The sequence below is a fragment of the Haemorhous mexicanus genome, chromosome 20, assembly GCF_027477595.1.
Source record: "Haemorhous mexicanus isolate bHaeMex1 chromosome 20, bHaeMex1.pri, whole genome shotgun sequence".
NCBI classification, from domain to species: Eukaryota; Metazoa; Chordata; class Aves; order Passeriformes; family Fringillidae; genus Haemorhous; species Haemorhous mexicanus.
The window spans coordinates 8,522,736-8,536,508 of record NC_082360.1 but is presented as its reverse complement, the minus strand read 5'-3'; the positions used below and the strand labels follow the sequence as shown (position 1 = coordinate 8,536,508).

Below are 13,773 nucleotides of genomic sequence, written 5' to 3'. Positions count from 1 at the left end.
CCTTAAGTAAACACAAGATGATGTTAAGGGAAAGTTAGCTGGAATTATATAATGGTTAATTTAAGTCTTATCTGAGTTGGCCAAAATTAATTGCATGGAATGATTCCTGCTGTGTGCTCCAAGTCTTCCCCTGGCACACATTGAGTCTTAGAAAAAAGTCTGGCCAGAGATGAGCTTGGTGTAAGCACATAGACCCACCAGTTTGTGCCATTTCCCATTTTATTTGTGCTTTTTCCAGAGAAAACTCTTTAATTCCTGAAATTCTCTTGTTAAGGTTGTGATAGTCTTCAGTTCAAAACAGACTTTATGATCAAGCCCTGATACAAATGAAGTAGAAAGGTATTAAATTCCTCCTGGATAACCTCGTTACCTGTTTCTAGAATATTATCTGAGCAGTTCTTTATGGAGGGATCAGCTCCAGGTGCTTTCTGCAGAATACTCTTGGTGGTTTGATGTCTCAGCTCTGACACTGAGCCTTGGGGTTAACTGGTCTGCAATACAGGAAACCCTTAGTGGTGCTGAAGGCTTTTTCTTGAGTTACCTAGGGAAGCTGAAAAGAGCAGTTAATTGCTTTTCAGTCCAATGGAACCTTGCAAACCTGGACTAGAAAGGGCTGATGGGAAGGGAAAAGCCAGCTGCTGCTTGGGAGGTTCAGGTGACACACATTCTCACCCTGGCTGCATTAGTGCTGCTGGAGCAGTCTCAGATTTGCTGAATGGGGGGAGAAACCTGAAAATAAGAAAACACTTGGATGGTCACCATGAAAATAGAAGCAATGTGTACAAGATACTTGTCTGGCAGATGGATGCAGGCACAGCCTTTCTTCATGGGGATATGAGTGTATATTGTCAGACTTGATCTCAAAGGTCTTTTTCAGCCAAAGTGACTCTCTCCTAAAGCATTTATATTGTTGCATATCTAGGTCATATAAGAGGATGTATAAATGGCATTATCTCTCTAGCAAATAATCCTGTAACAGCTACAACAGAGGGGTTCAAAATGAAAGATTCAAGTTCCCTTTTTGGTCAGTTGAGAAACAGAGTAATAACAGCATCATATTCTACAGTCATGTTTGCCAGGAGCACAGCAGCCTTCCAGCTGCTGCACTGCCAGGGTCTTGCACTTGCCAGGGAAAACTCAGAAGGCACCCATTCTCTGTCCTTTTTAGTTAAGAATTTTATTTCATCCTTTTATTTCCTCTCACTGTGTAAAGCCCCATTCTTTCATTCTCATCTCCCCCTCCATCTTGGTTTTTGGGTGTTTGCCTTTATCTTCCTCTTCTGTGGCTTTTGTTCACCACCAGTAATGAAAGTGCTGTCATTCCTATTGTTGTTAGTAAATAACTCTTGGTTTAGAGGAAACATGGTTTAAACAGTAATTTTTCTTTAACATGGAAGTTTACAGGCCTAGAATATTCCATTGAGTCAAATGATTGTCAGTGTTCAGCTGTTACATTTTAGTGCGTTGTACATGATGGTCTTCCTGAAATCAGCTGTTTTCTGAGAAAACTTGTCAAACTTAACAGGTTGGTGTGGTTAAAACTAATGGAATGTTGGCAGTTTAGAGGAATAAATGGGTAAAGCAGAATTAGTTGCTTTTCATGATCAAAGGCCTTTACAATAGAGATGCAAGTTTCTTGGCATAACACCAGGTTTTATCATCAAAACCTAAAGTCTATTCTGTAATAATGGTGTGACAAGTTAGTAGTTGAATTTTGTGTAATACTGCCTCTATTAACTTTACAACCACCTTATTTCAGTAGTGTTCTGTTTGAGTTACAAATATTAATTGTTTCACAAATACAGAGCGGGAGGCAGTAGAACAACAACGATCAAGTTGCCTTAAGGTTGTTTGTCTTTCTGGATCCCTGAAGCCAATTTGTGCCATTTTTAGTATGTAAGGCACAGGAAGGGACCCAGCAGAGAGGAACCTGCAACAAACCCCAAAAGGGCAGAGGTTTGAGATTTACAGTCAGCTTCCCATTGCTGTCAGCACCCCGGGTTAGGGCTCTCAGTGAGCCATAGGTCTGCAGTGCTGGAACAGGGGATGCAAGTGCAGCAGGAGTTTAGTTCCTCTGCCCAGGGGAGGGCCAGACTGGGCAGTCAGTGGCACCCATACAGTGTGGGGAGCACTGGGATGTGCTGTGGAAATAATGGGCTGATGCCAGCCTGGATCTGGCTCATGCCAGCCTGGATCTGGCTCATGCCAGCCTGGATCTGGCTCATGCCAGCCTGGATCTGGCTCATGCCAGCCTGGATCTGGCTGCTGCTGCCCCCCCAGGATGGACCAAGCCGAGCTGAAATCCAGCAGCTGCAGAAATACTTGGGGCATCCTCCCTGTGCTCTGCAGGCTCCAGGAGAGCCTGTTACCTGGGTTATTGATGGAGCTCCCCTGGGTCTGTGGCCCTGCTGAGGTGCTGTTGGCACCAGTAATTCTGGGCTCATGGAGTACTGCAGATTAAAAATGTGGAAATCCCTTGACCTTTTCAAGGGGATTATATTATGACTCATCCCTTACTGGTGCTCTCACAGGTGGATGCTGTAGGATGCCAATATAAAATATTTTATGAGTGTGACATTCTATACTTTGAATTTTCTGACTGTGTTTTTTCCTGAATATGCTGTCAGAAGCTACCATTATGGATTCTGGTCTTAGAAATTGTTTCAGACTTAGTAGTAAATTACCAGTTAAAGAAATAGTAAGTATAAGAAGAATAAACCTTGTTGTCAGATTGGACAAACGAGTTTTAAGGAGACTTCAAAGCTTTCCTGAAGAAGTTGTCATGAGAACAACTGAGGGGATGAAGAAAGGTAAGGAAACAAGAAAGGAATATTGATACTAAATTGGTGCATATGAGCAATGTGATTTGTTTATTCCCACTCAGGTATTGACATTTCATAGTGCTCTGCAGAAAGCAGGTGATAGCAATTTTTGTCGTTTATCCAGATATTTTAAAATATTTTTAAAATACTTCTACAGAGAGGAAGATTCAGAAAGTGAGAAGGATAAGAAAATCTGGTACTACAGCACAAAGATCCAGCTGGCAGAGTTGATTGAATGCCTGGACAAGGATTACTGGGAGGCTGACCTATGCAAAACCCTAGACGAGATGCGTGAAGAAGTTCATCGGCACATGGATGTGACAGAGGACCTTACAAACAAAGCAAGGGGCAGCAACAAGTCTTTCCTTTCTGCAGCAAATGGTAGGAATATTTTGTGTAATGAGAATAGGTGCTGCACTTTGAATCAAATCTAGTTTATCTTACATCAGAAGCAGGATTTATGTCATGTTATTTGTGCTCCGTGGCCCTGTAGGTGGTTTGTTGTTTCATGCTGACAACATGCTTTGTGTTGTAGATGAAATTTTGGACATTATCAGAGCAAGAAAAGGAGAAATAGTGGAAGATAAAAACACAGGAGATGAGGAAGCAGAAAAGGCCAAAAGTGATGTTGATAATGACCAGACAGATGCTGAGAGAGACAAGGAAGAATCTGGAGACCAAGATAAAATTGAGGAAACACAGAGTGAGCAAGATGTGGAAAAAGAGAAAACAGAAGGTAAATAAACTGACTGTGCTTTAACAGCTCCATTTAAGTGAAGTGAACCCCCCATTTATTTAAGAGTTGATGCAATACTTTGTATGATTCTCCGAGATATTTCTGTAATAGGTGATATTGGTCAGTTCCTTTGTGCTTTGTGCTTTGTTGGAGTTGTTCTTGTTAAGTAATTTCACCAACTTTCCTACTTCTATACAGCTGACTCCTAGATACCCTGCCTTGAGGTACAGGTGGCACTTACAGGTTGTGATCAGCATGTTTGTAGTAAGCCACAATTTTTAACTTTTTCCTACTCACAATTGGTGTGTTCTTTGATTCTGAGACAATACCATCTCATAGCCGAAAAAAGGAAGGGAAAAAGCTCACTGTTTTTCAGCATTATCAAACAAACAAAGCTGCTGAAGTTGCTTTTAATGGATGATGCCAAATGACATCCTAAGGCATAATAAAGAACATCCCTAAAGTTTTGTTGTGCATTTTACTGTAGAGGCAACAGTCGTTGGGGATAAAAGTAACTCTGTGACCTCCAGCACTGATGACAGCACCACAAATCCTTCTGCAGGAGAGAATAGTTGCTCTGAAGGGAAGGACGCAGTGGGGTGTCAGTCAGAAACCCTTGATAGCAACAACGTGGCAGAGAAGAAGGTGGCATCAGAGCTCCCTCTGGAACTCTCAGGTACAGAAGGCACTGTTACCAATGCCTCTGTAATTTGGGGAATCTGTTTTTCTCTCTGATTTGTCCACTAAAACCATTCCCAGCGTATATCACTCATGCTGTTTGCTTCAGTGCCATCCTTTACTGCTACGTTGTCATTATTAACATTTCAAAGTTAATTTTCTTGCAACTAGTGCTTGAAATTTGTGGTCCTCCATGACATTAGCATTTGTTTCCATGCCTTCCAAAGACAACTATGGCTAAGCTTTTTATTTTCTGTTTTCTGTATATTTTATTTTTCCATAGTGATCCGTAATGATTGTTAGCATCCTCTCAAAGTTTATTTCAAATCTAATTTGCTGCTGGCTTGTTTATTATTTTAACCTCTCATTTACTGTGTAAATTACTAACAAAGCATTTTCATTCACGAGAATAAACCATTGCACTGAAATGTCAAGATTAAAATTGTCATGCTGGAAATTTTAAACAGATTTCAGAATTATAAGCACAAGGGTTATTGTATTTTAACATGTTTTGTTCTGCCATGTCAGTGACTCAAAGGTAATAATATACACTATTTAAAATCAGACAAACTTACTTTTGCTTTAGGAATAAGTGGGAGTTGACTGGGTGTAATATGAAGCATGAGTGTACTATTCTAGAATTACTTTATGTGACATTTAGAATTATATTCTATTACAGGATTTACTACATAACCAAATGTTGTTCTAAACAGCTGATCGCCGTTAAAATTATCAGGATTTTCTTTTCGGTTTTATTCTCAGTTCTTAAAAGTCTGAACATGTGTGATGTGAACATACTTGGTGTGTTATGTTTTAAAAAGGGGTAGTAAGTGTTTTCTCTCCTACAGAAATAGTTCTCTATGCAGTCACAGTCTGCAGCTTTTCAACTTCTGAAAGTCAGTGCATCCAAACCTTGTAATAAACTTTCTGAACAAGAGGACAAAATGAAAGCTAAGATTAATCTGTAATCTGCAAGCCTCATAATACACTTTTTAAGTACAGAAAATGCCCTGATGTACTAGACAAAAGCCATATATTTTAGATACATGACCAAATATTTTTGCCAGTTCTCCTATTTTTTATTCCCTTTTAAAGTTAAAATAACTGTATAAAGATTTAATGGAAAAGATACAGAGTATAATTTTGTTTCAGACACCTTTATGGGTTTGTATTTTATTTTAAAGATTCACTTATATATTTATCATTATTTATTATACTTTCACAAGTACTTTTCTCCTTCCAAAGCTACTGCGTGAGTTGTATATTCATGGGTTCTTTTTTTGTAGGAAAGTGTGTGTGGAGGTTTTTCCTCATGTCTAATTCACTATATTCAGAGCAGTGTTTGTGTTCTTACTATGAAATTCAGCTTGAGACTGTCAGAGAGAGGGAGAGATACTGAACTGCCTCAGTGAGGCAGTTATCTCCAGAAGAGGGGGGAAATATGAGTAAAATGCAGAGATAGATGAGAATGTCTGTTACCATCCTTGTTAAATGCAATTTGGATAATAATCCTTATTAAGAGTCTGGTTTGGGTGCTTCCATTCTCCTCCAAACAGCAGCCATGGAAACAGGTCCATTTTTCCTCTTGGTAAAAAGGGAGGTGGATCAAACAGTGGTGGTCACCCATTTGGCACAGTCAGAAATCAACATTCAGATTAGGGATCCTCTAAGAATTCCAGAACATTTATCTGATCCATCCTTCTGCTAGGAGTGAATATTTCACAAAAAACAAGTTTTGTTCTGTCACTCTTCTTAACAACATCAGAATCTCTGATGCTTTGGAAGAATTCTAGAAACAGGCAGATCTTGCAGATTTTAAACAGCTGAACTGTCTCCCTTTGGCACTAAGCCCAGAAGACATTGCTGGGTTTGCTGTTTTGAGGGATGGGGGCTTGTTGCTACTGGGTGGAAGGATTTATTTCAAGGTAGCTGCAATTCAGTGATATTTAGTCAAAAATTCCTACTGGGGCAGCACAACAGGTGAGGTGACAACAAAGTCCAGAGCTGTCAAGACAGTAACAAGGACAGCTGAGGACCAGGAACCCATTTGAAGCCACATCAAGATCCATCAGATCAGGAGAAGGGGCTAATATATTAAGTGGGCTGATATTTAGAGCAGTGCCAATGGAACAGAAACCTGTGGGATTCCTGAGAATTAAGGGCTGAGGAAGAGACAATCAAAGACTCATTGGAAAACAAGGGAAATGGAAAGGTGTGTGCTCTGAGGAACTGCTAAGAAGAAGAAAGAAAGCTAAGAAGCACAAGAAAATTAAAAGAGAGAAAATCGGATGCTTCAGGAAGACCAAATTTTATGAATTCTAAATGCAAAATGGTCTCAGGATTATCTGTGTGTGCATCTATAGAAAAAAAATTGTCTTGAATGAAATACAAATGTATTTTAAGTAGAGGTATGAGTTTCAGTTCTTCAGAGATGTAGAAGTTGAAACTGCTTGAAACAGAAAAAAAAAATACTTTCATGGATACAGAGCTCTGAAGGGAATTAATATTTTCTATGTGTTTCCCTTCAGTCCAGAAAACATGTTCATCTGCCTTGTTTGGATGAAAACTTTAAAAAGTTGCATTGATCCAATTCAAAAAAAAATCCAAAAAACCCTAAAACTGAAGTTGTTCTTTTGCAGAAGAAACTGGTCAGATGATCCCCAGCAGTGGTTCTGCTGCACCTCCACAGGCAGATGTTGAGAACAGCAGTGTCAGCGAGCTGGGCTCTGGCCAGAATGACTCCATTAAGACTCTTGATGATGCTGAAAATGCAGAGAGGGGATCCCAGGCTTCAGAGGATATAGGTAATAATAATGGTGATGATAATTATATTGATAACAGGGATGATAACGATAATGACATCTCCAACTTTCATTTAATGCATCTTTTCATTAAACTTTCTGTTCTTTTTGTAACTTCCATACATCAATAGAAAACTTCCAGTTATTAAATTTGATTTAAAAGCCTTTTTTATTCCTGGGCAGGAGAGAAATCCAATGGTGACAGAAGTGATTCTCCAGGTGCAGGGAAGGGCACACCAGGCTCGACACGGATGCTCACCAGATTGAGAAATCCAGATAGCAAACTGAGCCAGATGAAAAGCCAGCAGGTTGCTGCTGCAGCAAATGAAGCAAACAAGTTATATAAAGAAACCAGAGAGGTTTGTGCACATCTTGGAATACTCAAAGAACTACAACAAATGTTCTGAAAAAATGTTAATTTCTTTAAAGGATACTGAATTTTACAGAAAAGTTTTAAAAAGTGATTTTTTTTTTTCAGGCAGTGGAGGTACTTAAAAAAAAGGCAGCAATAATAAATTAGCAAATGATGAAATTGTAATATCACAGGAAGCTTTTTCCCCCCCTTTCCTTTGCTCTCTTGAGTGCTCTCTGCAGAGTGATGACAGTGACCCAGTGCACTGGTGTAGTTGTTTTGTATGACTGGGTTGTTTGCTGTTTTGGTTCTGTTTTTATTAAGTAGCCCAGTTTTTCCAGGAAGGAAATGCTCAACCATTGGGACTTTTTTTGCAGTCAGTTGTCTGCATATTATTTTATATATTCATTTTATTTTTGTTAATTGATTTTCCATGTGACTTAACACTTAGTGAATTTATTGGCAAACAGATTAGTCCAGTGATGCCATGTTTTCAAAGGTCAGGATACTTGTTTCCTAAGCTGCATGTCTGAATTCTGTGATGTACCAAGGAGGGGGTTCACAGAGGGCTTACCTGAGTTTAGTGAAGCTGTTTTCCCAGAGCTCTCTCCCTCCATAGGCACAATCAGAACAGCAAAACAGGTTCCTGTTTGGTCTGAGAAGCCTGGATGGTGTTTTTTAATGTTAAATTTGATCTGGGAATATCCTAACTCTGTAGACAGGCAGTGATGAAGTACATGTATTGGTGTATTGGATAAACAGTTATTTGTTTCTACACACTGGTGCAGGGTATTTTTATTCTTTTATATATAGACATTTGAAGCCTAAATCATAAATAAGTAAAGAAAAGGAATTACTCTACAGATTCCCTGAAAAGTTTCCAATTTTTCTTTCATAAGGTTCTGGTGGTCAACTCTCAAGGCGAAGTGTCCCGAGTGAGCACCAAGAAGGACGTTGTGATTAAAGGAAATATCAACAACTATTTCAAACTGGGGCAGGAGGGGAAGTACCGTGTGTATCACAATCAGTATGCCACCAATTCCTTTGCTCTGAACAAGCACCAGCACAGGGAGGACCACGACAAGAGGCGACACCTCTCACACAAATTCTGCCTGACCCCAGCTGGAGAGTTCAAGTGGAATGGTTCTGTGCATGGCTCCAAAGTTCTCACCATATCCACCCTGAGGCTGACCATTATTCAGCTAGAAAATAATATCCCAGCATCCTTCCTTCACCCTAATTGGGCTTCCCACAGGTAAATGAATAAATGGAAATACACGTTCTTGTATTTTACTTGTGAGTGTTAATAAATAATAGTCTTTGTTTTTTCAAATCTGTGATTTCCAAGCACTGTGCTTCACCATAATAAAACGTAATATGTGTTTATGATGGAGGCTGAAAGGGTTGTACACTTGAGTAAAGTATTACTACAGGGAGTTTTATCCTACCATGAAGTCTTCTTTAAATGGCAAGCTACGTTGGTTCATGTATATGTTTCAGATTGTTCTCTTTTTTCCAACTTAGGTCTAACTGGATTAAGGCTGTTCAGATGTGCAGCAAACCCAGAGAATTTGCACTAGCACTGGCTATTTTGGAGTGTGCAATCAAACCAGTTGTCATGCTGCCCATCTGGCGGGAATCCTTGGGGCATACGAGGTAAAATTAATAAATATTAAAACATTGAGAATTTTACTTTGGTTTGCAATTGCTAGTTCCTCTAAGCCTGTAAGAACTGTGTTTAAATTGAGATAGTCATCAGCACTTGAAGTGTATTTTCTCAAACAGAAGCACTGAAAAACCATGACAATATTTTTATAGTGTCATTGCTCCTGCATTTGTTTTATCTGAGCCACAGTCTCAAAACTGCTAAAACTCTGGGAGAGTAGAAGAGCAAATTTCAACACTCTCAGTTCAGTGGAGTCTGGGTTTTGTCTCTCATTTTGTCATAGGAGCAGAAAACAGATGTGTCTAGTGTTAGACACAATTGCATCCAACTGTGTTTGCCTCACTGAAATAGGAAAAAAATGATGTTGCTGTTACAAGTAATACCTAAAACCTGATAGTGGACATTCCTCTTAACTTCAGATATTTAAAGTTATTCAGAGGGGTATTATGTGCTCTTGACATCTTATATTTGCTTGCAAAATCCTGTACTTAAATGCACTTAAATCTGTATGGTTTAGATTACGCAGAATGACAGCAATAGAAAGAGAAGAAAAGGAGAAAGTGAAAAAAAAAGAGAGAAAACAAGAAGAAGAAGAAACAATGCAGCAAGCTACATGGGTGAAATACACATTTCCTGTCAAACACCAGGTGAGGGTTTCTTTTGTGGGAAGTACAAAGAAAGCACAGAAACTGTTGATTTCTGACTCTCTGTTTTCATTTAAGCTTACAGTGTTCATGTCCTTGTGTTAGTTAGAAGCAGGAGCCATGGCCGTGTATTCAAGCACATTCTCTTGGTCTGAGCTGAATCTGATCTGTCATGCTCTTATTGACACTGCCTGAGTGACAGATCCTGGTCTGCAAATGCAGCCTTTCCTAATGGAAGGTTCTAGGGGGTTATTAGAATCTTGTCTGTGTGTCTGTCCTTGTCCCACTCCCTGTCCCCAGAAAATCCAGCCTTTGGGTGTTGGAACAATATGATGGGAACTACTGTAGAAACCTCTCAGATACAGCAGATATGAGCTGCTTTTCTTGGAGTAGTTCTTTGCTCTTCACTTGTTGTAACAAGCATACAGGTTGATTCAAAAACTCTATAAACATTTATAATGCAGCAAATAGCATCATTAATATTACTTTTAAAAAATATTTGCAGGTTTGGAAACAAAAAGGAGAGGAATATAGAGTAACAGGATATGGAGGCTGGAGCTGGATTAGTAAAACCCATGTCCACAGGTTTATGCCCAAACTGCCAGGAAATACTAATGCAAATTACAGAAAATTGCTATCAAGTAAGTGTCTGCACTGCTTACTTTTTTTTTTTTTTTATTGCAGTTATTAGTTAATATTTCTTAAGGAGACTTTAGGAGTAATTTTTCAGCAAAGCTTTTGTGGATATCTGGTAATCTTGGTCAGTGTAACCTGTTTAGTTGTCACAAACATTTTGTAGCTACATTATATTGTTTCAGTTATGTTTTGTGTAACACTTGTGCATCTTTGTATAACCTTATTTAAATTAAAGGTAGATAAAAATTACATAGAGCATCAAAACCAAAAAATAACATCTTAAATATTGAGGGGGTGTGTATATATGTGCAGTAGTGCACTGTTTAATCTGTGGTGTTACCACTAGATGCTTAATTCTCTTCCTGAATTTCACTAATGGTGTGCAAATTATTTGAGAGAGAAACTAACATGCATTCAAATGTGGCAGAGTACAAAAAATACTCTTGATAATTGAAATAATTTAATTTGTTAATAGCAAAGAGCGAAGATGAAAAATGCAACTTGGATAAACGAAAAGGTACAGCTAAGGTAAAACCAGAGAGAGACAGAGCAAAGGATTCTCGAGATCTGCAAGCAAAAGACAAAGCAGATGTTTCAGAAACCTTGGAGAAAGTACAAGTAAAAGAAGAAAAGTTGCGTGAAGACAAATTAGAAGTTGACACAGTTTCTGAAAACTTAGGTCATGCAAAAGACACAGGTGATAATCTTTTGTTATTGTGAAGCTCATGTTATTGCATGAGTAAAAGCATAGAACCCCAGAAATAACTAGTGAAAAACTGTGTAACAGATTTTGTCAAGAAATCTAAAATGTCTTAGTTAAATGATTGCCTGTTATCCATTGTAGTAGTGTCTGAAGCTTTTGTTCCTTTTTTAATTGAAATCTTTTAATATGCTAAAAGCCCCATTTATTTCTTAGTACTTAATGTAAAAATATAATTTGTATTCATTATTGGGGAGCTCACTGACTCAGAGTTGCTTCTTCTTCACAGTGGAAAAAGACATGGATGGTGAAAATGATAAAGTCATCAAAGAAGAACCTATGGATGTGGATGATGTGAAAATTGAATCCTCCATAAAAGATGAGGAAAGTCATTGTAAGCGGGATATAATCAATGTCAGTGAGGGATTTCATTTAAGGACTTGCTACAAAAGGAAAGTAAAATCATCAAAATTAGATGGACTCCTGGAGCGGCGAATCAAGCAGTTTACGCTGGAGGAAAAACAGCGTCTAGAAAAGATGAGGCTGGAGGCTGGTGCTAAAACTGGGGGTATTCGGTCTGTGAGCCCCCAGAAAAACACAGATGAGCTACAAGCCAGGAATGGGAAAGAAGGAAGCCAGTTTGGCTCTCCTTCCCAGGATCAAAGCTACATCTCAGACAAGACCCAAGCTGAAGATGCAGAACAGGACTGTTTGCCCATCAGCAGCATTTCCTCTACCAAAACTGGGGATGAAGATGAATCATTTTTGCCTTTGTCAAACAGGCTCTCAAAAGAGGGGCAGCTGCTGGATGAGAACTCCCCTCAATCCTCTGAAGGAGACAGCTCTGTTCAGAATGATGGCAGAGAAAACAACCCTGCGCCTTCGACTGCTGATAAGTGTCAAGGACAAGAGGCTCTTGGAGAGTCTGAGAGCTCCTTAGTGGATGGCTTGAAACAAACCAGTGCAGAAGGCAGAATCAAATGGGATGGTTCAGAAACAACTGAAAAATCCTTGAAACAAAAGCTACCTATTACCAGAGTTTCTCAGCGAGAACTTGAAAACTTAGGGCCAGTGGTACCTGAGAGCAGCTGTAGAAGAGATGCTGTGGGCACTCTTGAAAAATCAGACTCAGAAGGGAATTCTGAACAGCAAAGCAAAGATCCAGAAAACAACTGTATGATAAAAAGCCATATGGAAACCATGTCCTCTCAAGAAAGTGAAATGGAGGAAGAAATTGCTCCCGTAAAGACTGAAAGTAAATCTGAAAAGATGATATTTCACCAAAAATCAGCTAATAAAGATCTAGAACCATTTAAAACAGGGCTGATTTCTGAAAGAAACCTTGAAAGTCAAAGTCTGGAACACATGGATGGGGAAAATGATAACAAAGATATACTGAGCTCTAAACTGACAGAGGCTAATGGTCGAAAGAAAGGTCAGGAACTGAAAGTGGAGACAGGTACCATGAACAAATATCTTGATCAGACAAATGTAAATACTATTACTGACAAAAAGAATAATATAGATGAAGAAACTGAGACAGAAAAAGAAAAATCATCATTTCAAATGAATGGAAAAGACAATGACATTAAAGCATTATCACATGATGACTGCTTAGTGAAAAATGCCTGTGAAGCTAAGGCAGGGGGTGATATTGAACCAAAAGTTAATAATATTAATAAAGCCATTCCAGAACATGAAATAAAACCACTGACTTTTAAAGAATCTTCAGTAAAACCATTCATGAATGGTGACATCATGGGAGAGGACACAAAGGATAAAAATAATGTGGACTCAAAGTCACATCTGCAGAGTTCACCTGAGTCTGAGTCTGGAGAGAGTCCAGCAGATGAAGTGCCCAAGTGTATGCAGAAAAGTGAAGAAAACCAGCTTTCTCCTGAGAGATCTGCCAGTGTGGGCTCTGCTTCCCTGCCAACACAGCCTGTCTGTAAAGAAAATAACCTGAACAGTGAAACAGAATCTATGGAAACTGAAGCAAGTGAGGAGAAGAAAGTTGCTCCATCTCCTGTAACCTCATGTGAGGAATCCAGCTTGAGCAGTCACTTTGCTGACCAGAATGGGGTACAGGCATATAAAATGGAAAATATTAATGGAGAAAGTAAAATGAAAACTGTTATTACTGAAGTGACTACCACAACCTCAACTGTGTCCACAGAGTCCAAAACGGTGTTTAAGGTTGCAGAGACTGGAGCTGCCAGTGATGAGAGGACCACAGTTGTTTCCTCTACAGAAAACTGTGCCATCTCCACTGTCACCACCACCACCACTGTCACCAAGCTCACCACTCCAGCCTCAGAGAGTAACTCTGATGTCATCTCTGTCCAGGAGCACAGTAAAACAGTGGTTACAACCACAGTCACCGACTCACTGACCACCCCAGAAGGCACATTGGTGACTTCCATGACTGTCAGCAAAGAATATTCCACAAAAGACAAAGTGAAGTTAATGAAATTCACAAGACCCAAAAAAACTCGTTCTGGAACTGCCTTGCCATCTTACAGGAAATTTGTTACCAAAAGCAGTAAAAAAAGCATCTTTGTTTTACCCAATGATGACTTAAAAAAGCTAGCCAGGAGAGGAGGGATCAGAGAGGTTCCTTATTTCAATTACAATGCAAAGCCTGCCTTGGATATCTGGCCATATCCATCCCCAAGACCAACATTTGGGATCACTTGGAGGTACATACTTTGCATTTTTGAGAAAAAGTCTAGGATGTG

The 13,773-nt window shown here is 39.2% G+C and overlaps 1 protein-coding gene across 11 annotated transcripts in view; it reads left to right on the top strand.

The window, feature by feature from the left end:
• The window catches only part of BPTF (bromodomain PHD finger transcription factor), a 52,685-nt gene that overhangs the window by 16,576 nt on the left and 22,336 nt on the right, over nucleotides 1-13,773 (top strand). For 8 of the 11 annotated variants that reach the window (XM_059864113.1, XM_059864112.1, XM_059864116.1 and 5 more), the window contains exons 3-13: nucleotides 2,980-3,203; nucleotides 3,358-3,558; nucleotides 4,046-4,234; nucleotides 6,876-7,040; nucleotides 7,221-7,396; nucleotides 8,289-8,644; nucleotides 8,914-9,045; nucleotides 9,573-9,702; nucleotides 10,205-10,340; nucleotides 10,811-11,032; nucleotides 11,325-13,734. In XM_059864113.1, coding sequence (XP_059720096.1) covers nucleotides 2,980-3,203; nucleotides 3,358-3,558; nucleotides 4,046-4,234; nucleotides 6,876-7,040; nucleotides 7,221-7,396; nucleotides 8,289-8,644; nucleotides 8,914-9,045; nucleotides 9,573-9,702; nucleotides 10,205-10,340; nucleotides 10,811-11,032; nucleotides 11,325-13,734 — 4,341 coding nt within the window. The remainder of the gene's footprint in view (nucleotides 1-2,979; nucleotides 3,204-3,357; nucleotides 3,559-4,045; nucleotides 4,235-6,875; nucleotides 7,041-7,220; nucleotides 7,397-8,288; nucleotides 8,645-8,913; nucleotides 9,046-9,572; nucleotides 9,703-10,204; nucleotides 10,341-10,810; nucleotides 11,033-11,324; nucleotides 13,735-13,773) is intronic. The other 3 variants (XM_059864115.1, XM_059864120.1, XM_059864119.1) reach the window with 3 other exon arrangements.